General features: G+C 49.5%; 1 protein-coding gene across 1 annotated transcript in view; it reads left to right on the top strand.

Moving 5' to 3' along the window:
- SPTBN4 (spectrin beta, non-erythrocytic 4) overlaps window positions 1–23040 on the top strand; it is a 75989-nt gene that overhangs the window by 46111 nt on the left and 6838 nt on the right. Inside the window, exons 20-29 of the mRNA XM_040252645.1 lie at window positions 10617–10841; window positions 11741–11830; window positions 13915–14193; window positions 14315–14445; window positions 15312–15516; window positions 16291–16671; window positions 17969–18213; window positions 21703–21841; window positions 21936–22020; window positions 22367–22563. Coding sequence (XP_040108579.1) covers window positions 10617–10841; window positions 11741–11830; window positions 13915–14193; window positions 14315–14445; window positions 15312–15516; window positions 16291–16671; window positions 17969–18213; window positions 21703–21841; window positions 21936–22020; window positions 22367–22563 — 1977 coding nt within the window. The remainder of the gene's footprint in view (window positions 1–10616; window positions 10842–11740; window positions 11831–13914; window positions 14194–14314; window positions 14446–15311; window positions 15517–16290; window positions 16672–17968; window positions 18214–21702; window positions 21842–21935; window positions 22021–22366; window positions 22564–23040) is intronic.

Genomic DNA, 23040 nt, shown 5'->3' with positions numbered 1-23040 from the left:
GGGGTCCCAACCGGAAACAGAAGGCACCCTCCACTGAGGCCAGCAGCAGGGAGCCTTCACTTCTGGGGGTGAGGGGGAAGGGGGCATGGAGTCTCCAGACAAGAGCAGGGACTCTTAGTCAAGAATGGCTACAGAGACTTCCCAGGTGACACAGGTTCGATCCCTGATCCGGGAAGATTCCACGTGCCAAGGAGCAGCTCAGCCTGTGTGCCACAACTGTCGAGCCTGTGCTCTGGAGCCTGGGAGGTGCAACTACTGAAGCCCGTGCACCCACCTGGAGAATAGCCCTTGCTCACCGCAACTACAGAAAAGCCCATATAGCAATGAAAACCTGGCATAGCCAAAAATAAAAGTCAATCAATAAAATTATATATATGTATGTATATATATATGAATGACTACAAAAAAGAAAATAAAAAACACACACAAAATGGCTGCTACTGAAGGGAGGAGCTGGGAAATAATACATCTGCCCCCCCTTAGTTTTGAAATTCATTTTTTTTTTTTGCCCATGATGCAGGGCATGTCAGATCTTAGTTCCCCGACCCGGTATCGAACCCTCGCCCCTTGCAGTGGAAGCACAGAATCTTAACCTCTACTGATTTTGAAATTCTTAACATTTGAATCAAAGGACCTGCATTTTAATTTTGCACTGGGCCCTGCAAATTACGTATCTGGTCCTAAGCCCAGCCCAGCTGGAAGCCAGAAGGCAGGGGAGCTGATTGCTGTGATCCTTACAGGGCACCCCACCCACCCAGGGCACAGAGCAGGATGGAGAATTTTAGACTGTGGTCAGGAGGGGCAAACCAAGACCTCCAGCACAGTAACAACTATGGCTAGGATTATTCATTGTCTTACAATGTTGGCTCTCTCCTGGCAGCTTATTGCAGTGGATAAAAGCACAGACTCGGCACTCGGTGGTATGGGTTTGAATCAAAGCTCTGCCACTAAATAGGTGTGTGATGTTAGGTGTGTGGCTTGACCTCTGGTCTGAGGCTCTGGTACCTCTTCTGTCCAACGGAGAGAACCCTAATACTAAGCCACTCGGTGACAACAGGACTATGAGAGGCAGTACATGCCAAGGTCAAGGCCGGGTATGCTGGAGCCTGGCTGCCTGGGGTCGAGCCCAGCTCTGTGATTTATTAAGTGCGTGATCTGGCATTATTTCTCTTTTTGTGCATCAGTTTCTTCTTCAGTAAAATGGACATGATAATATTAGCAACTTCATGTGAACAATGTACAGATTAAAAAATGATTTAGTTTCAGAATTGCTGACCCGACAAATATAAGAGACAATACTTGTTTACAGGTTTAAAATTTTTAATTGTCTTCAACCAAAGGGTACATTATCACTCTGCTGTGTTAGAAAGTTGGGTTATTTCTCTGCCTTCCATAGATGATGTTGTCTATGTGAAATAGTTGTTTCATTTGTTTCTGATTATAGTCCATTTAGGCATTTCCCCACTCCCCCATCCATGTAGCTTTTAAAAAATGTATTTGGCAGGGGTCCGGCAGGGGTTACTTCCTGGTGGTCCAGGAGCTAGGATTCCAGGCTCTCATTGCCGAGGGCCTGGGTTCAATCCCTGGTCGGGGAACTAAGACTTCACAAGCCCGGTAGTGCATCCAAAAAAGAAAATTCAGTTAGAAAAATCATGTCTTTGGATGGGGATGTACTATATGAAACATTGATATAATGTGAGAAGTTAGAGGCATTTGCAGTTCACCCGGTTGTGACAGATAGCTTGCCTAAGTCCTGATGCTGTTTGATGCATTAAATGAGAGCTCCTTTTTCCAGCCATAGTTGCCAGCGCTTGGTGTTGTCAGACTTTCTAGATTTTTCCCCAGTCTGGGGGATGGGAAGCATTTCTCACTGTGGGATTTGCATTTGCAATTAGAGGGGGGAACTGGCGACCTCGAGCCCCCGTCTCCCTTTCAGAGGGAGGGTTTGGGGCCCCTGCCCTGGACAAGTGAGGACTTGGCTTGACCCTCCACAGGGCGGTGGGTTCATAGGGCGGCGGGTTCAGTCCCCCACACCCTGGAGAGCGTGATGTGGGGTCCCCATTGTTTAAGGGAGAGACTGGGACCTGGCGGAGATGAGGGCCTGGCTGGGAGGGTCACCTGGCGGTGAGCAGGCTCCAGCGCGGGACTCCTGGGCCCTTTCTCCAGCAGAGGGCGCCCGAGGCGGGGAGTGACTCAGTGGGCCGAGGCTCCCAGACGGAGTCCAGCTGGGCCTCAGGAGCTGCCCCTGGGGGAGGGAACTCCCGTGGCCCCTGCTGACCGCTGGGGCCCGCCTGAGATCCCAGACACTGGGCTTGTGCAGGAGGGAAGGGGGGCGGTCCAATGGGGCACATTTCCCGGCTGCCCCACCCCTCAGGGCACCCGAGCCCGGCTGGGCTGGGGGAGGTGGGGGCCCGGGTCCGAGGGGCGTGGATACCTGAGTTCTGTCTCCCTTCTCTGCCTCGCTCTGGGCCTGTTTCCCAGCCCTGCTCCCCCAGTTCCTCCGTGTCTCCGTTTCTCTTAGTTTTTTCCCCTCTCTTCTGTCTCTTTCTCACCTGTCTTTCTCTGCCTCTCCATCTTGCTCGCTCACTCTTCACTTCCGTCCCCCCTCTCTGCCCCTCTCCCTTGACCTCTCCTCGTCCCTGCGTCCTCCTCGCGTCCTTCCCGTGTCCCTCCATCCCAGCCTCTGCAGCAGCCTTTCTGGAACCCCAGTTCCCAGGTCAAGGCCACACGACACCCTCCCCCCAGTCCTCCTTTAGGGCCTCCTCCAATTGTCCTTCCCAACTGAGGGGCCATATGGTGGAGTCCCAAGCCCCTGCTTTCCCAGTCCCCAGGGGCCAGGCCAGCTGGTCTGGCTCAACCTTGGGCTCTCGCTCCAGGAGGGAAGGGGGGAGCTGGTCTCCTGCCATCTGAGGGGGACCAGCCAGGGGAAAAGGCACTGGAGGCTTTGCAGCTGCTGGGCTGAGTCCCCAGAGACTTCTTACCCAACCCACCCTGAGCCAGAAAACACTCTGGCCAAGGAAACACCCTCTTTAACCGAGAGGGATAGGGTGGAGAGGGAGGTGGGAGGGAGGTTTAGGATGGGGGGGACAGACATATGTATACCTGTGGCTAATTCATGTTGATGTCTGGCAAAAAAAAATCACAATATTGTAATTATCCTCCAATTAAAATTAATTGAAAAAAAAGAAAGAAAACACCCTCTTTGCCCCTTTTCAGTCTTTGTCCCACATTTCTTCATCTAGCTCAGCATGGCCCAGAGTCAGGAGCCACACTGTCTGGGGTTTGAACTCCCATTCTACTGCTGTGTGACTGCAGGAGACTAACCCCACCTTTCTGGACCGCATCATCCCGGATTGCAGAGAAGGAGAGTGACTGAGAGCCATGAGGGTTTTTGGTCACCTGGTCCTGGCTTCAAATTCTGGTCCTGGCAGTTTTCACTCTAGACCAGGCACTGATCTTCTCTGAGTCTCAGTTTCCCCATTTGGAGTATGGGAAGGCTTACTGATAGCTCTGTTGGTAAAGAATCTGCCGGCGATGCAGGAGATTCGGGTTCGATTCCTGGGTTGGAAAGATCCATTGGAGAAGGGATAGGCTACCCACTCCAGTATTCTTGGGCTTCCCTTGTGGCTCAGCTGGTGCAGAATCTGCCTGCAATCCGGGAGACCTGGGTTCGATCCCTGGGTTGGGAAGATCCCCTGGAGAAGGGAAAGACTACCCACTCCAGCATTCTGGCCTGGAGAATCCAATGGACTGTGTAGTCCATGTGGTCCCGAAGAGTCAGACATGACTGAGTGGTTGTCACTTTCACTTTCAAGGCAGCAGGTGGGTCTGAGTAGCAGTCAGGTTGTTATGGGGGATCTGGGTTTGCCTGTCACCAGGTGGCAAAGCACCTGAGGTTCTTTTGGAAATAGGTGGCTCTGTATTTTGTTGATTTGGTTTGGTTTTTGCCTTGAATTTGAATGTCTTTTAAAAAATGAGATATGATTCCATACCACAAAATGCACTTTTTTAAAGTGTATAGTTCAGTGGTTTTTAGTGTATTTGCAAAGTCAAGCAACTCTCACCATTAATTCCAGTTTCATCACCCTGAAGAGAAACCCTGCGGGGCTTCCCAGGTGGTTCAGTGGTATAAATCTGCCTGCCAGTGCAGGAGACTCAAGAGATGTGGGATGGATCCTTGGGTCGGGAAGGTGCCCTGGAGGAGGAAATGGCAACCCACTCCAGTATTCTTGCTTGGGAAATCCCAGGGACAGAGGACCCTGGTGGGCTATAGTCCATAGAGTCACAAAAGGGTCGGACATGACCAAGTGATTGAGCACGCAATGAGAAACCCCATCCTTACTCACTCTCTCTACCAGTCTGCTTTCTGTCTCTACACATTTGCCCGTATTAGACAGTTCACATAAATGGAATCATACAATATATGGCTCTCGTTGTTTTCTGGCTTCTTTCACTTAAAGTTTTCAAGAGTCCTCCATGTCGTTCCTTTGGTTGTAACATTTCAAGCTGGTTTAATTTTTTTTTTTTTAATGTTAACCTTTAATACCAAGAGAAGGAGAAGAACATGGTGGCCAATCCAGCAAACAAAAGCAACACACACACACACACACACACAAGCAACACACACACAAAAACAACAACAACATAAAAAGCAACACACATTTATGGAGCCAGGAGCTGGGCTCCAGTTGTGAGCAATACGAACATCCCCATCTTCCCCGACCTCATGGGCTGTTGTGAAGATTAACGTAATTCATTCTTGTCAAGTGCTGAGAGCCAACATGGGTGTGTTACCCATTATTGCTGTTATGGTAAGAAGTTCAAACGGAAGGGTATGATGTGAAAAGTGAAACACCTTTCTCCTCCACATGCAAGTCCCCCTCCCCAGGGGTGTAAGTGCTCTCAACTGTGTCTTCTCTATCCTTCTAGAAATATTCTATGCATACCCCCACACGTACACATGACATGCAGACCACAGTGAAGCTTGCCTTTTCCCTTGGCCGAACACCCTAGGCATCCCTCCTTGTAGGACATACCCAGTCCTTTTAAACTGTTGCCTGATGTTCCAAGGGATAGTTGGACAATGTCATTGACCAGCCTTCTGTTGAGAAACCTTTAAGGCAATTTCTGAACTTCTGCTAGTATAAATAATGTCACAACAGACATCCCTGTCTGTGTGTATTTAAGCCTGTGTACAAATATTTTAGAATTAATCCTCAGGACTTCCCTGTTGGTCCGGTGGCTAAGACTCCATGCTCCCAATGCAGGGCGCCTGGGTTCAGTCCCTGCTCAGGGAGCTAGATCCTGCATGCCACAACTAAAGATTTACATGCCGAAAAGTGAAGATCTCACATGCTGCAAGTGAGACACAGCACAGCCAGATAAAGATATATATATTTACCCCTGAACCACCTGGGCAGCCCCCCTTCAGTGTTTAGGAAAATGCAAATTAAAATAACTACAATACAGTATCTCTCACTTCTCAGATTAGTGGAGATAAAAAGCTTGCAAATACCTAATGATGGTGGCCATGTGGGGAGATGGATGGTTTTATATATACACATTTATATATGTATATAAATATATATTCTTTTCTTATATATGTATATTTATATGTGTATTATAAGAAATATATATTAGAAAATAATTCTCAAAGTAAAATTTTGGTACCAGAAGATTTATGCATTAAACTTTTCCCCTCATTTCTTTGCTTCTTTTCCTTTTTTTTTGGCCACGCAGCTTACAAAATCTTAGTTCCCCAACCTATGCCCTCTACAGTGAAAACGAAGAGTCCTAACTGTTGGACCTCCAGGGAATTCTCTAAACTTTTTGATAAATATTACCAAATATCCTCCTGAAAAGGCAGTGGGCACACTTACAGAATGACAGCCATCCATCTCCCCACATGGCCACCTTCATCAGCTGTTAGCAAGCCTTTTATCTCTGCTAACCTGAGAATTGAAAGATAATTGATTTGTGCTATGTTAATTTGTATTTTCCTAAACATTGAAGGGGGGGCTTCCTAGGTGGCTCAGTGATAAAGAATCCTCCTGCCAATGCAGGAGACACAGGTTCAATCCCTGGGTCGGGAAGATCCCCTGGCGAAGGAAATGGCAACCCACTCTGCTATTCTTGCCTGGAAAATTCCATGGACAGAGGAGCCTGGTGGGCTATAGTCCTTGGGGTGGCAAAGAGTCAGACACGATTGAGCGACTAAATGACAAGACACTGAAGGAGACTGAACATCTTTTCACATGTTTAATGACCAGGTACTTCTGTATCCTTTGCCCATGTTTGCAAGAGAGGTTACATATTACATCGGTGTTTGAAATACTGGGCATTTTTCTAGAAGTAGAAACATGGCAGTCCCTGGAATAATTCCCTCCCAGGCCACATGGCCACTTGCTCCAGAGGGAGGAAGGGGTTTTCATTTAATGGGGAACTGGAACTTATAACCTTAATATTTCAGACTATATTCGCAAGTTTCCTCAATCCTAATGTGTTTTTATTTTCTACATTTCACTACAATGATTTTCTTAATAAAGTTTTGGGGAATGACTATTTCATTTTTCTTTGATTTCTGCCACTCGTGTGTCTAAAAAATTTCCATTGGGCATGACTTGGATTTGTCATAAGGTTTGATTTTTTATCCATTTTTCCGACTCCTACAGATTGTGAACTGTATCAACTGGGACTCTTTGAGATGTGGTTCTTAGGACTTAGGCTAAAAGGAGCTGGAAGTTGTTGGCTCATATAGCTGGAAGAACCAGGGGTAGGAGCTTGGGGCATGGCTGTATCGGTCCCACAAATTCTGACCTTTGGAGTTTCTCTTTGTTTCTGCACCCTGCTTTCCTCTGTGTTGGCCTCATCATTGGGGAACCTGTTCTCTGTTGGTGGCAAAATTGTCCCTATTATCCCAGGCCTGTGTTCTTCCAGCTTTAGAAACAGGTTGAGAAGGAGACCACCCCTTTTCAGCTCACATGCTTTTCCAGAAAAAGTGTGAAGAGTTTTCATTAGCTGATCTTAGGTCACATGCCATCTCTTACCCAATCCTTGTGGCCAGGGTGATTCAGTGTTCTTATTGGCCAGGCCTGAGTCACATGGCCATTCTTGGACTGATGGGTTTCATCAGCCCCTCAGGAAGCTGAAAGAGTTTTCATTGGCCCAGCTTAGGTAATAAGACCTCTCGAAGAGTCGGACACGATTGAGCGACTGAACTGAACTGAACTGAGCTGATCAATCCTAGTGGCCACAGTGGTTTCTGTGTTTTGATTGGCCAGGTTTGGATCACGTGGCCCCCTTTGGCCCTCTAGGTTTTAGTAGAAGACCGCTCAAGGAGCTCAGTTTCTCTGGTGGCACAGCAGTAAAGAATCTGCTTGCCAGTGCAGGAGACATAAGAGATGCGGGTTTGACTCCTGGGTAGGGAAGATCCCCTGGAGAAGGAAATGGCAACCCACTCCAGTATTCTTGCCTGGGAAATTCCATGGACAGAAGAGCCTGGAGGGCTACAGTCCTTGGGGTCACAAAGAGTTGGGCTGGACTTAGCTACTACACAACAAGAAGTTCAGGATCTGAGAGTGGGATTTGAGGTGCTAGGAGAAAAAGGACCAGTTTGGGGCAGGCAAAAGCAACAGCTCTGCACTACAGAATCTTGCAGCAAAAGTCTTGACTTTGTTCTTAAGATTCCAGCTTTGGGTTGCAGTCTTTTGCTTTAATCTGTTACCACTTAATTTCATCCCTGTTATGTTGTTTTCTGTAGTTCCCCCATCTGTTTAGAATCACACAAGTAATACATAAATATATTATTTTGTTAAAAGCTACTGTTATCTTAGAGATCTTTAGTAAAACATAGTCTCCCTTCAACATGCCTCCGAATCCCACACTCCAAAGAGAACCCCAATTATTATTTGGTATGCATCCTTCTAGACCTCTCTTTATGTGTTAATAGAGGTACCTATATGGATTATTAATGGTTTTATTTTCTTCAGGTTTCAATTCCTTTTTAATTTATTTATTGGCTGCACTGGATTTTCATTACTGTGAGCGGGGAGTGGGGGCGTCTATTCCTGTTGCAGAGCATGGGTTCTATGGGGCTCCGGCTTCAGTAGTTGCAGCACATGGCTTAGTAGTTGTAATGCATGGGCTTCATTGCCCCTCAGCATGTGGAATCAAACCCATGTCCCCTGCATTGGCAGGCAGATTCTTAACCACCGGACCACCAGGGAAGTCCTAATTGAAATTCTTGAATAAATAAATATAATGATTCAGACATCAAAAACTGTATTAAAAAAACTATGTGAAAAGTCTCTCCTTCATCCCTGTCCCCATTCACTAAATTCTCATGCCCCCAGTAGGTACCATCTGTGATTAATTTCTTCTTTATTCTAGGGAAGTTTTATGCATGTGCAATTCACTGCAAATATCTATTCATAGTATTCATATAGTATTCATAAGTACAAATATCTATTAATAAGTATGTTCTAATTTTTTTCCCTCTTAACAGTAAGTCTTGGGTATTATTCCATATTGATGTGGACTAGTTTAATCATTTCACTCTTGATGGACATGGAGGTTAGTTTTTCCATTTTTTTCCCACTATAAACTCTGCTATGATGAGATCTTTGTTTTATTTATTGATTTGGCTGTGTTGGGTCTTGACTGTGTCATGTGGGATCTTTGTTACACCATGCGGCATCTTTTCTTGTGGCTCAAGGGCTCTCTAGTAGTGGCATGAGGACTTTAGTTGCACTTGGGATCTTAGTCCCCCAGTCAGGGATTGAACCATGTCTGCTGCCTTGCAAGGTAGATTCTTAACCACTGGACCACCAGGGACGTCCCCATGATGAGATCTCTGGACAAACATCTCTGCTATGATGAAAATCTTTGGACGAACATCTTTGTGCATACATGCCACTGTTTCTTTAAATACATTCCTGGAAGTGCAAGTGCTGGTCAAAGCATTTTGACACATACCGCATTTTGATAGTACCTGCCAAACTGCCTTCCAAAAAGGCTCTTGCTAATTTACACCACCACTGACAAAAGCTGAGTGTGCCCGTCTCCCTGTATTTTTGCCAACACTAGATATTATCCATCTTTCACAATTTTGCCAATCTGATAAATAGAAAAGAATACCTTCTTTTAGTATGTATTATTGCAATGATTTGTTAGATTGGGCATCATTTCCTGTGCTCGTTTTTTCTTCTTTGTGTTGCCTGTTCACATCTGTTGCCCATTTCTCTTTCAGGCAATCTCCCTTTGCTAATGTCATTCATTTGTGCATTGGACAAACCACAGTAGAAGGTCTATTACATGCCAGACATGGTTCTAGACACCGGGGAATACATAGGTGAAGAGAGACACAGCCTCTGCCCTCATGAAGCTTATAGTCTAGAAGCAGACCAATAAACAGAAGCCTCATGAGTAAAGACAGTTATCCGATGGTGTTTAAGTGCCGAGGAGACAAAGGGAGCAGGATAAAAGGAATTCTTTTACTGTTAAAAGAATTCTTTTACTGTTAAAAGAATTCTTTTACTGTTAAAGAAACTAGTTCTTTGCTCTTAATACATATTAAATGTTTTTCCAGTTTGTCATTTGCCTTCAAATCTAGAAACTTTGGTTGACACAAAACTATTCTTTGTGGCCAAGTTTATAAATCTTTCCCTTTACAGTTTATATGCTTGGAAACATTTTCTCCATCCCAAGATTGTAAAAACATTTGCGCAGATTTCCTTGGTATGCCTTATGGATTTACTTATTCCACTTAAGTTTTTAATCCATCTGGAATTGTTTTCAGCATAAACAGTGAGGAAGGGATCCAGTGAAATTGGTCAGCAACTTGGCCCATTGACCATTCATTGAATAATCCATCTCCTTGGAGATTGGAAATGGCATCTATAAACTATATGAATTCTCCTGTGTATTTGGGTCTGTTTTTGTACTTTCTGTCTCTCCCTGTGGCCCAGCAACCATTTAAATCACTATAGCTTGTATTTATTTTAAATTATTTATTTATTTGGTTTCTCCAGGTCTTAGTTATACATGTGAGATCTTTATTTGTGGCATGTCAACTCTTGAGTTGCGGCATGTGGGATCTAGTTCCCTGACCAGGGATTGAACCCCGGCCCCCTGCATTGGGAGATTGAAGGCTTAGCCACTGGACCACCAGGAAAGTCCCTGTATTTATTTTTGATATTTGAAAAGATTGACTCTTTGGACAAATTAGCTAACTTTTCTGGGCCTCAGTTTGCTCCTCTGTAAAACAGGGATACCACCAACCTTGAAGGGCTTTTGTGAGAAGTGATGGGCTGCTTTAGTCCAGGGACTCAGGCAAGCCTCACTGAAAAGGTAATAAGTAGTTGAACTGAAATCTGATTGACAGGGAAGAGCATGTCTGGCAGAGGAAATAGGAACAGAAGAGGCCCTGAGGCGCGAACTAGCTTAGTGGGTTGCAGGGATCAGAGAGGAGGACAGAGCTTCTGGAAGGAATTGAGCAATGGGAGAGTGGAATAGTGGGCCTCAACCAGGGGGTTGGCTGTCATCATAAAGGTACTGGGGAGCCACAGCGGGATCGGGAGGGAGGCCGGGGCCTGGTGACCCTGCCCTTCTCCCTTCAGTCGATGGAGTCGCAGGTGGAGGAGTGGTACCGCGAGGTGGGGGAGTTGCAGGCGCAGACGGCAGCGCTGCCCCTGGAGCCGGCTAGCAAGGAGCTGGTGGGCGAGCGGCAGAACGCGGTGGGCGAGCGCCTGGTGCGCCTGCTCGAGCCGCTGCAGGAGCGCCGCCGCCTGCTGCTCGCCTCTAAGGAGCTGCACCAGGTGGCGCACGACCTCGAGGACGAGCTGGTGAGGATTGGCGCGGGGATCTGGGGCGGGGCCCAGATGAGAGGAGGGGCATGCGAAGGTGGGGCGGGGTCAGCGGGCAAAGGGGGTGGAGACGGGTGGGGGCGGGGACATAGCTCTTAGGAGGGTTCAAAGGTGGAGATGGCGGAATGACTATCCACGGATACGCTGATAGACTCATTCGATCCTTAAGTTTTTCATTTACTCGCTCTTATTCATTCATTCATTCACTCTCACATTTCATTAACACTTTGACTCGTTGATTTATTCATGAAGTCATTGATTTATTCAGCCCCTCATTCTTTATTCCTTCCTTCACGCATTTATTTTTCATTTATCACCCATCCATTCAGTTCCTCATTCAGTCATTCACTAATTTGCTCATTCACTTGATCGTTCTGGTCCCGGCCCCTTCTTACATGATGCTAGGGTCGCAGGAGTGACCACAGCAAATCCCGTTCCTCCAAAGGGGAAAACAGACTTATCCTAAGTCAGGGACAGCTCAAGATGGTTAGGAATGTGATGGGGGAAGCTAGGGGACTGTGGGAGCCCAGAGGAGGCAACTGGCCAAGTTTCGAAGTCAGCGAGACTTCCCTGGAGAAGGGAATATCTAAGCTGAGACATCAAACAAGAGCTGAGCCTGCTGACGGGTTGCGAAGGGAATTTTCCAGGAAACACGACCTGCCTGTGCAAAGGCCAGAGGTAAACAGGAAGCTGACTCAAGTGCAGAGAGCCAGTTAGAGTGTGTCCAGAGAGGAAGTGGAAGACGTGAGCAGGCGTTTAGTTGAGGGAGGCCCTTGGTTGCTATGGAGGCTTGGATGCTTGCAGTTTTGTTGAGATGGAGGGGTCCTTGCCCTGCTCCCTGTGTCCTTCCCTTGACCTGTTCCCTGATTCCTTTCCAGGCATGGGTCCAGGAGCGACTGCCACTGGCCATGCAGACAGAGCGAGGCAGTGGTTTGCAGGCCGTCCAGCAGTACATCAAAAAGAACCAGGTGAGCAGAGCCAAGGCAAGGGAGTGGGTCTGGACACATTTGGATACAAATGACAGGAAACGCTTGAGGTGGTTAAAGCCGAAGAGGGGAATTTATAGGCTCTTGTAATTGAGGAGATCTGTGAACAGCAGATACAGATGTGTCCAGGTGCTTCCAAGAGGTCATGAATCTCTCATTTCCATTTTTTTTTCTTCCTATTAGCTTTTTTCTCAGGCCAGCTCGCCTCTCCTGCTGGTAAAAGAACTCGCAACAGATTCAAGTTTACATCCCACAAGGAAAACTAAAGAGACTTTCTCTCAGTAATTTCAGTACTAGTCCCAGGCATAACTCTTTTTGGCTCAACTTGAGTCACATGTCCACTCTGAACTAATTGTGACGGCAGGGATTTAGACTGCTCTGAATGGCCTGGTCTGGGCTGAGGGCTCAGCCTTGGAACCTGCAGGTGAGATCAGCCTTAATTATCTGGGCTGAGATGGAGGCAAGGCAGTTCCCCAAAAGAAAATCAGGGCCCGGTGACTGGAAGTAAGGAAAATGGCTATTGGGCCAGGAAAAAAGAAAACATCAGACAAACAAGAACTCCAGGGACTTTTCTGGTGGTCTGATGGTTAAGACTCCATGCTTCCACTGCAGGGGTCATGGGTTTGATCCCTGGTCAGGGAACTAAGATACTGCATGCAGTGCAGCTGGCAAATAATATAATAGTAATAATAATAATAATACATTGATTAAAGACTTACTATGTACCAAATACTGTCGTAGGGGCTTATGTCAGATATTTAATCTCTGCATTAACTCTGTGATGTAGGTATTGTCATCACCTCCTTTTATAAAAATATATATATAGTTTGGGAGAATAGGGCACTGAAGAATGGTGGGGAGGTGGGCACAAAAATTATTTTGGAAAGATTCGTGATCATACTCTACTAGGTGAAGTTATTTAGGAGGCTTTAAGTTCTTTAAGAGGCTTTTGTTTTTCTATCTTGATGAAAATACTCCTGGTGGTAGACCACGCTAGGAAGAAACAAAACTGGCCCATCATTTTCACAGTTGAGGAAATCAGTCAAGCGCATTTAATATTTAAAATTGGAGATGCTCAAGCTGTGTGTGAGAGAGATTGCTAGACACACAGAGGCTGTGAAACAAATAATAGCAGCTAATGTTGATTGAGCACCTGCTGCATGCCAGGCATAGTTGTCAGTGTGCCACGGTACAGCAGTCCTGCAAGGTAAATATTAGGGGGCCACCACTGGCCATGTGCCTTTGGCAAGTTCTTCAACCTCCCCATGCCTCAGTTTCCCCATCTGTAAAATGAGAGTGATGCTTGGCTCCTGGAGTTGGAGTGAGGACTAAATGAGTGGCTACAGGGACCTCCCTGGCAGTCCAGTGGTCAGGACTCTGCCCTTGCACTGTAGAGGCCACAGGTTCCACCCCTGGTTGAGGAACTAAGGTCCCACATGCCACGCAGTGTGGCAAAAAGAAAAAGAAAGTGACTACATTATGCAAAGCCCTTAACTTAGCAAAGTGCCTGGCAGGCTCTGGGTGTTGACTCGTTATTGTGTTATTATTTAATATCTCCATTTACCAGGTGGGGAAACAGAGGCAAAGGAGAGGTTAACTAAAGAACTCAGCAAGTACAGAGCTGGTTGAGAGAACCTTCTGGGGGTGATGGAAGTATTCTGTATCCCTGTCTGGGTACACAGGCTTAATAATATGTAAAATGTGTCCAGCTGTATTCCTAAGATGTGTGCACTGCACTGTAGGTAAATTATACCCCAACTTGTGTTTAGGCCTGTGTCAGGATCCTTAGGCGGGCATCATGGATCACCAGGGATCTTGTTTGAAAGCAGAGTCTCTGGATCCAGCTTCTTGTGTTCAAACCCTGTCAGCCCTTCCTAGCTGCTTGTTCTAATGCACTTCACCTCTGCGGCCTATTTTCCCACCTGCAACAAGGGGAGGATGACTGAGGAGACATGTGGTATCGGGCTCGTCGTCAGCGATCTGCGGCTGTTTGTCACTCTCTCCTGGGCGGTGCCAGTCGTGCAGGCGCCGAGCCTCTGAACGCCCCTCTCCTCTCCCACCCGCAGGGCCTGCGGCGGGAGATCCAGGCGCACGGGCCGCGCCTGGAGGAGGTGCTGGAGCGCGCGGGCGCCCTGGCGTCGCTGCGCAGCCCCGAGGCTGAGGCCGTGCGCCGCGGCCAGGAGCAACTGCAGGGCGCCTGGGCCGGGCTGCGGGAGGCGGCCGAGCGGCGGCAGCAGGTGCTCGACGCCGCCTTCCAGGTGGAACAGTACTACTTCGACGTGGCCGAGGTGGAGGCGTGGCTGGGCGAGCAGGAGCTGCTCATGATGAGTGAGGACAAGGGCAAGGTGCGCCCGGGCTGGCGGTGCGGGGGGCCGGGGCGGGGCGGGGGGGGGGGAGCGGGGTGACGGAGCGCTGGAGCCCGGGGTCGGCCGCTGGCGCCTCATCGCGGGCGCCGTGTGTCCCCAGGACGAACAGAGCACCCTGCAGCTGCTCAAGAAGCACGTGCAGCTGGAGCAGGGCGTGGAGAACTACGAGGAGAGCATCGCGCAGCTGTCGCGCCAGTGCCGGGCGCTGCTGGAGATGGGGCACCCAGACAGGTGGGCGGGGCCAGTTCTTAGGGGATGGTCCGGCAGGATCTGGAGCTTCGCGGTTGGAAATTGGGGCAGGGCCAGGACTGGATGTTGGGGTGGGAGGGTTGGGTCCCTCTTGGCCCCGTGCTGGTGCTTTAGGATTTTGGCAAGTGGTTGGTGTCCCCGCATGGAGGAGCAGTGTGCAAGGATGTTTGAACGGGTGGGGCCAGGAGCACTAGGATTTGAGTGTGTGGGAGGAGTTGTCTAGGACTGAGGGAAGAAGAGCGAGCTCAGGGCAGGAAGGATTCTCTTCCTACCCAATGTCTGGGCCGCTCTGGGAGGACAGAAAAGCCTGGAGCACAGTGAATGGGTGTGGCCTGAGACCTCCTGGACTGCAGGTCATGTGGCCTCTCTGAGGTGAAGTGTAGGGGCCACATCTAGGAGGCTTGGCCCAGGGGTGAGATCTGAGACAGAGGCGCAAGGCTCGACCTCTGTCCTTCTGAGCCTGGAGATCCTGAGTGGGGGTTAGGTGGGTTGGCTGGGGAACCAAGTAAGGGGTCTGGAGTCCCTAGAAGGGCCAGGTGTGGGACCACAGCCTGGAAAGCTGGGCGCACCCAAGGGGGTGAGAGGGAGTGATGAGGTTATCAAGCTTAGGGAAGCAGAATTTTCCTTGAGCCCTGAGATGCAAGTGCTGAGTTGGCTGCATCCAAGACTTGTAGAAAACAGAGCCCTGCATGAAGGAGTCTCAGGGGGGGACTCAGTTCTGCCTGAAGGTTCAGAGAAACACAGCCCTGCCCTGAGGGGGGTGGCAGGGGCTCAGAGCTCTGTCCTGGAAGTCTGGGCGGGGAGGCGCCATCCCTGCCCTTCCCTGTCCCCTCCCTGTCCCCCTTTAGCGAGCAGATCAGCCGGCGGCAGTCTCAGGTGGACCGCCTCTACGTGGCGCTCAAGGAGCTGGGCGAGGAGCGCCGGGTGGGCTTGGAGCAGCAGTACTGGCTGTACCAGCTCAGTCGCCAGGTGGACGAGCTCGAGCACTGGATCGCAGAGAAGGAGGTGGTGGCCGGCTCCCCTGAGCTCGGCCAGGACTTTGAGCACGTCACGGTGAGCAGCATTAGGAATAAACAGCAATCCAGGGGCCACTGTGTCTGCTACTAAGGTTCTTCGGGCCTCAGTTTCCCCACCCATAATAGGGCGATTGTAATAGCACCACCTCATGGCTCTGTTGAGTCACTGATGGATAAATATAATGTAGAGCCGTGGCTCCACCCTTTTTGGCACCAGGGTTCAGTTTCATGAGAGATGATTTTTCCATGGATGGGGATGGTTTCAGGATGTTTCAAGCGCATTTCATTTATCGTATACTTTATTTTTATTACATCAGATCCACCTCAGATCATCAGGCGTTAGATTCCAGAGGTTAGGGACCCCAAAAAAGCACTTAGGGCAGTACTGAACACCCACGGAGCCTAACACAGTGTTAGTTACTATGCTTAGGGTCTTGTTAGTTGCTCAGTCAGGTCCGACTTTTTACGACCCCAGAGACTATAGCGTGCCAGGTTCCTCTGTCCATGGGATTTCCCAGGCAAGAATACTGGAGTGGATTGCCATCTCCTTCTCTAAGGAGTCTCTGACCCAGGGATTGAACCTGGATCTCCTGCATTGCAGGCAGATTCTTTACCATCTGAACTGCCTTGTTTTATTATTACTGTTACTATTATTGCTACAGAGTGAGTTCTCAGTAAGTGTGGGATGTTCTGTTTTGTTCTGATGGTCACCATTAGTGTTGTTATTCTGCCACAGATGGTGGGTTGGAGGGGGCTCGTGTCTACAGCACTTTGCCATGATGGCACACCCCCCCACACTCCCTGGTGGCAGGTGCTACAGGAGAAATTCTCAGAATTCGCCAGCGAGACTGGCACGGCAGGGCGGGAGCGGCTGGCGGCCGTGAACCAGATGGTGGATGAGCTGATCGAGTGTGGCCACACAGCGGCGGCCACCATGGCCGAGTGGAAGGACGGGCTGAATGAGGCCTGGGCCGAGTTGCTGGAGCTTATGGGCACGCGGGCCCAACTGCTGGCTGCCTCTCGGGAGCTGCATAAGTTCTTCAGTGATGCCCGAGAACTCCAAGGACAGATTGAGGAGAAGCGGAGGCGACTGCCTCGCCTGACCACCCCGCCGGAGCCGAGACCCAGTGCCAGCTCCATGCAGCGGACCCTGCGCGCCTTTGAACATGACCTGCAGCTCCTTGTGTCCCAGGTAGGGGGCTGGTGGCCAGGAGGGGCTGGTGGGAGGGCCTGGCAGTGTGGCCAGAGGACGGGGGCGGCAGCGCTGGCAAAAATCAGGTTGTGGACCACGTTGAAATTAGACAGTGGAATAGACAGAAAACAGACCACAGAACAGAGAGAAGTTATATGATGGGGCAGGTAGAAAATGGACTGGTTGCATGGTGCGTAGAATCAAACAATGACAGGGAAAAAAGAGGGTATAGAATGCCTAATAGAAATCAGACAGTGTTTCCAGTGGAGGTTGGGCAGGGGTTCCCTTGAAAACTGCAAAGTGAATCTTACCCAAAGCCTGATGGAGAGTCTAAAAAAGAACTGCAAGGAAGTTGAGAGAAATTTGGCTGCAAAGCAAATAGAAATTAGAGCGCAGGTCTCTGATAGAAATCACACGATTTCCCCTGAAGAAATTTGATGGGGTTGGATCTCATGGATGGAAATCAGGGCTAATAGGAATCAGGGAGTGGGTTTGATAGGAATTAAGAGGTAGATCTGAGAAACCAGATGAAAATGAAGCTGTGTGCCTCACGGGAAGCAAGCCACAGAACTGAAGGAAATAGGGTTGTAGGTGTAGTGGAAGGTAGAAATTGGACAATTGTTTTATATATATGATATGAAAGACCATGAGAAGTCAAGTAGAGAGATTGATAGTGATTATGGGGTGGATCTGACGCAGAGATGATGGTCCTCTGAAAGAAGACAAGTGGCTGAAACCATGGAGAGTGAGCAGTGACTCTAACTCACACAGCAGAGCTAGTGGAAATTGGATGGGAGACCTGCTAGTGATCGAATAGCAATTCTGAAGGAAATTGGGTGATACGGAGTGGCTTGAAAAAATTGGACAGCACGTCTAATAGATGTCAGGGTGAGGAACGGTTTCCTGAAAGAAATCACGTGGGTCTGAACCAAGACAGAGGTGGGCCTGAAAAAGTGAGGTGGCAGCCCCAATTGAAACAGAGCTCTCAGACTAGAAGTCAGACAGTGGGCTGAAAGAAACCTGACGGTAGGTGTAAAAGAAGTCACAATGCAGGTCAGTCACAGAAACATTAGGCAGCAGACGTGAGAGAAATACGGTAGTGGGTCGAAAAGAAGTCAGAGAGTGCGAAGGTCAAAAAGAAAGCGGGCAGTGGCTAGGAATAGATCCCACTGGAATCTCAAGGGTGTAGGCTCCTTACTTCTTCAGGCTCTGCACCCAGTCTGCAAATGGGAGGTGGGGGAGAGGTGGAGCCTGGATCCCCATGGAGGGCTGGTGCTCGACCCCGTGTCACCCTCAGGTACGGCAGCTGCAGGAGGGGGCAGCCCAGCTGCGGACGGTGTACGCGGGCGAGCACGCGGAGGCCATCGCCAGCCGGGAGCAGGAGGTGCTGCAAGGCTGGAAGGAGCTGCTGGCAGCCTGCGAGGACGCCCGCCTGCACGTGAGCTCCACGGCCGACGCCCTGCGATTCCACAACCAGGCCCGAGACCTGCTCTCCTGGATGGATGGCATCGCCGGCCAGATTGGGGCAGCTGACAAGCCCAGGTGCCCCTCTTCCCACCTCGGGTTTCCTCCCTGCCTCCGGGCAGCCACTCTCAGCCCCTCCACAGTCCCCTTCCCATAAAAAAAAAAAAAAAAATCACCATAGCCAATACCTGCGTGGCTCCACCGCCTGCCATGCCTTGTTCTACAGGCTCCTCGTGTGTGAAGACCCCGTGTCACGCCTGGCATCGAGCTCAGAGCACAGGGCATTCTCTGCCTCTGTAGGGGTGTCACAGCCTGGGATGGATTAAAGCCAGGATAGGGATGGGGAGGTGTATATGGGGCTTGACCTAGTAGGCACTGACTGCTCACATCCTGGTTTGATGTGAGTAGGCAGCAGAAACCTCTCCCACAGTGGCTGGGGACCAGTGTTCTTCTGTCATCAGCCCTGACATGAGTGGCTGGGCCTTCTACATCCAGCTACAGATGAGGAAAAGAGAGCTGAGGATACAACCGGAGGTTGTAGAGACTAAACCTGCACTCGCATCCCTTTGGCTCAGTGGGCCAAACCTGTCTGCTAGGGACTGTGGGAAATGTAGTCCAGCAGTGTGTCCAGGAAAACAAGGAGGTGGAGAGTAGTGGATACACAGCATTGTCTCTGTGACTGTGAGCGCTTGAGTCTGCATTCATTTACTCAGCAAATATTTATTGATGCCTACCGTATGCCAGAGGGCTTCCCAGGTGGTGCTAGTGGTAAAAGAACCCGCCTGCCAACTCTGGAGACGTAAGAGATGTAGGTTTGATCCCTGGGCTAGGAAGATCCCCTGGAGGAGAGCGTGACAACCCACTCCAGTATTCTTGCCTGGAGAATCCCATGGACAGAGGAGCCAGGTGGGCTACAGTCCATAGGGTCACAGAGTCAGACACGACAGAAGCAATTTAGCACGCACACGCACGCACTGTATGTGTGTAAGGTCAAGCCCCTGACCGGTGCAGCTGACATTCTGAGGGAGGAATCAGGCAACAGATAAGTCAGTAAACAAACACTTAATATTATTCCAGATAGTAATAAAAGAAAAATAAAGCAATGTAAGGGGACCTGAGTGCAGTGATGTTGAGTTGGGTAAAGTTTTGGGGGAAGGGTCTTCCAGGTGAAAGGATCAGCAAAGGCCCTGAGGTAGGTTGTGGTTAAATATGTTTGCAGAGAAGCTAGATGATCATTGTGGCTGGACAGAGTGAGTGAGTGGGAGAGTGGAAAGTGGTAGGAAATGAGGTTAGGGGGGAAATAGCATGGTGAGGGCTTCCCATATGGTGGTAGTGTTAAAGAATCCACCTGCCAGAGCAAGAGATGCAGGAGACATGGGCTGGATCCCTGGGTCAGGAAGATCTCTGGAGTAGGAGATGGCACCCCATTCCAGTATTCTGGCCTGGAAAATTCCGTGGGCAGAGGAGCCTGGCAGGCAGCAGTCCATGGGGCCTCCAAGAGTCAGACATGACTGAGTGCTGGGTGTGGTGAGAAGTTTGCCTTTTTTGGAGTGAAATGGGAGCCACCAGAGAGTTTAGAGCAGGAGGAGGGGGTGATGTGATATGATGTATATTTGAGAAAGATAAATCCAGGTGCTTGTGGAAAATGAGAGAGTGTGGAGAGCCAGGGTAGAAGCAGGCAGGCTGCTCAGGAGGCTCCTGCCATCATCCAGGGCACAAGGTGACGTTGGCTTGACTCAGGGTGGTGGCTGAAGAAATGGGAAAAAGTGACCAATTTTAGAAAAAAATGATTTTAAAAAATCTTTTTATTATAAGAAATTTCAACTCTCCACTGAAGTAGCAGTAACAGAGAGAACCCACATGTGTACAGTGGATACCCAGCCAGTCTTCATGTATGTACTCCCCTCCACCCCCTCTACCCTAAGCTGAGTTATTTTAAAACAAATTGATTTATGGCTGCACTGGGTCTTCGTTGCTGCAGCCTTTCTAGTTGTGGCGAGCAGGGGCTACCCTCTAGCTGCAGTGTGCAGGCTTCTCATTGCAGAGGCTCCTCTCGTTGCAGAGCACGGGCTCTAGGCACATGGTTTTGTAGCTGCAGCTCATGAGCTCTAGAACTCTGGCTCAGTAGTTGTGGCACACAGGATTATTTGCCCCAAGGCACGTGAGATCTTCCTGGACTGAGGATTGAACCTGTGTCCCCTGCATTGGCAGGCAGATTCTTCACCACTGGACCATCAGGGAAGCCCATTTCACAGAGTATGTTTTAAAGTTATAAATGTCCAGTCTTGACTGATGGATTAGGTTCCTGAGCTGAGGGAAAAAAAGAGGAGTTATAGATGAATGATGGGTGAATTTATTGAGGTGGAGAATTTCAGGGAGGGTATGTTTGGGGGACAGGGGAGAATCAGGGAGACTGTTCTAGGCATACTAAGTCTTAGGTAAGAATTGTTACAATGTGAGTGATCAGAAATAAATTTGAACATATTCAACATTAAATCTTTTTTTTTTTTTTTTGTCACACTGCTTGGCTTCTGGGATCCTAGTTCCCTGACCAGGGATTGAACACAGTTCCTCAGCAGTGAGAGTGTGGAATCTTAACCACTGGGCTGCCAGGAAAGTCCCTGGACATATTAAGTCTTATTGGGCTATACTTGTTGACTGATGGAACCTTCAGAAATTTGGAATTTGTTTTGGCCATATGATAGTTTAGAACGGCACTGTCCAATAATTATACAACACAGGCCACAAATGTGAGCCACATATATAATTTAAAATTTTCTTGTAACCACATTAGAAAAAGTAAAAAGAAGCAAGTGAAAATTCATTTTAGTAATTCATTTTATTTAACCCATTCGTGTGTGCGTGTGTGCTAAGTTGCTTCAGTCATGTCCGACTCTTTGTGATCCTATGGACTGTAGCCTGCCAGCCTCCTCTGTCCATGGGATTCTCCAGGCAAGAATACTGGGGTGGGTTGCCATGCCCTCCTCCAGGGGATTTTCCTGACCCAGGGATCACCCGTGTTTCTTAAGTTTCCTGCATCAGCAGGCAGATTCTTTACCACTAGCCCAACCTGGGAAGCCCTTTACTTAACCAAGGATACTCCAAATATGATTACTTCCGCATGAAGTGAATATTAAAATTATTGAGTTATTTTTCATTCTTTTTTTATACTAAATCTTCAAAGTATGGTGTCTGCTTGACCCTTGAACACATCTCAAATCAAAGTAGCCACATTTCAAGTGCTTGACTGCCGCATGTCTGGTGGTTACCCTCTGGGACAGCATAGACTTAGAATCATAGGTTAGTGGAAGCTTCAGAAGTATAGCTTTAGAGGATTAGAAAAATTGGATCTTGAAATTCTCAGAATCACTGAAGTGGGACATTTCAGCACTCTGGGAGAAGTCGGAATCATTGAATCAGTGAAGAAGGTTGGCCCCTCAGAACCTGGTTGTGGGAGGTGGACGGGGAGAGCGCCAGCCTGAGGGATCTGGGCTCATCACAAGTGTATATGGGGTGGGTTGAGGGAGGTGGCCCGTGGCTCAGATCCCTACCCACCACCCACTGTAGGGACGTGTCATCGGTGGAGGTGCTCATGAACTACCACCAGGGCCTGAAGACTGAACTGGAGGCACGGATGCCAGAGCTGACAGCCTGCCAGGAGCTGGGGCGCTCTCTGCTGCTCAACAAGAGTGCCATGGCTGATGAGGTGGGAGGGGGGCTGGGGGTTCCCCTTTGTCCTCTGTGCCCATCGGGGTGGGGGGCCAGCCCTGATGCCTCTCCCAACCACCTGCCACTCCCAGATCCAGGCGCAGTTGGACAAGCTGGGGACCAGGAAGGAGGAAGTGTCGGATAAGTGGGACCGCCACTGGGAGTGGCTGCAGCAGAGTGAGTGTGGGCCCAGACACACGGGGCCCAGGGCACAAGGACATCACGCCCCAGCATGTCAGGAAGTGCCCAGAGGGTGACAGAGTCATGCTTGCATACCCCCGGATCCCCAAACATGAAGGCCTGGGCGAGTGGACAAGGGGGCTGCCCTGGCACTGACTCCCAGCACCTAGGGGAGAAGCTGGTGTCCTCAGAAATAGCCCAGCCCTTCACCTTCCTGCAAAGCCCACAGTGGCCAGGGCTGGGATGGAGGAAGCCAGAGGGGGTGTGGAAGGCCAGAGAAAACAGCCCCCAGGTAGGGCCCCCGGGTGCCCCCAGCACCCTTCGCCTGAATGTCTCTCCTCAGTGCTGGAAGTGCACCAGTTTGCCCAAGAGGCAGTGGTGGCCGATGCCTGGCTGACGGCCCAGGAGCCGCTTTTGCAGAGCCGGGAGCTGGGCAGCAGTGTGGACGAAGTGGAACAGCTTATCCGGCGGCACGAGGCCTTCCGCAAAGCCGCTGCAGCCTGGGAAGAAAGGTTCAGCTCTCTGCGGCGCCTGACCACGGTCAGCACCCCATTTCCTGCCCCAGACCCCACCCCCCACAGCCCCACGTCCATCTCTCTATATGAGACCAACACACAGGCCAATACACAGCCTCCACGCTGTGCTGAATGAGGGCTGAGACAGACCATCACTGTGTTTCCAGTCCTGGGGGCGAGGGGAGCTCTGAAGGGAGAGGGGACAGACTGTCACAGACACCAGTGACAGTCCAGGGCTAGGCTGGGGGAAGCACAGGGGAACGTGAGAGCCCAGAAGCACTTGTCCTGGCCTGAGAGGAGTCTGATCTGATACTTGAAGAATGATGAGATCATTGTAATAAAAAGTCTCAAGATCCTGAAGGAAGGAGGCAATGGGTGGGAATGGAAAGGCACCTACAGAAAGTGATGATTTAACCCGTTATTAAATGAGCGCTAGGTGTTTGCTGGAGAAAATAGGAATTAAGCTTCTGGCCAACCCTGCTTTTTCACTGTTAAGAACCAA

The sequence above is a fragment of the Oryx dammah genome, unplaced genomic scaffold (assembly GCF_014754425.2).
Source record: "Oryx dammah isolate SB20612 unplaced genomic scaffold, SCBI_Odam_1.1 HiC_scaffold_13, whole genome shotgun sequence".
Classification (NCBI taxonomy): Eukaryota; Metazoa; Chordata; class Mammalia; order Artiodactyla; family Bovidae; genus Oryx; species Oryx dammah.
The sequence above is the reverse complement of the archived record's forward strand: the minus strand, read 5'-3'. Positions and strand labels throughout refer to the sequence as shown.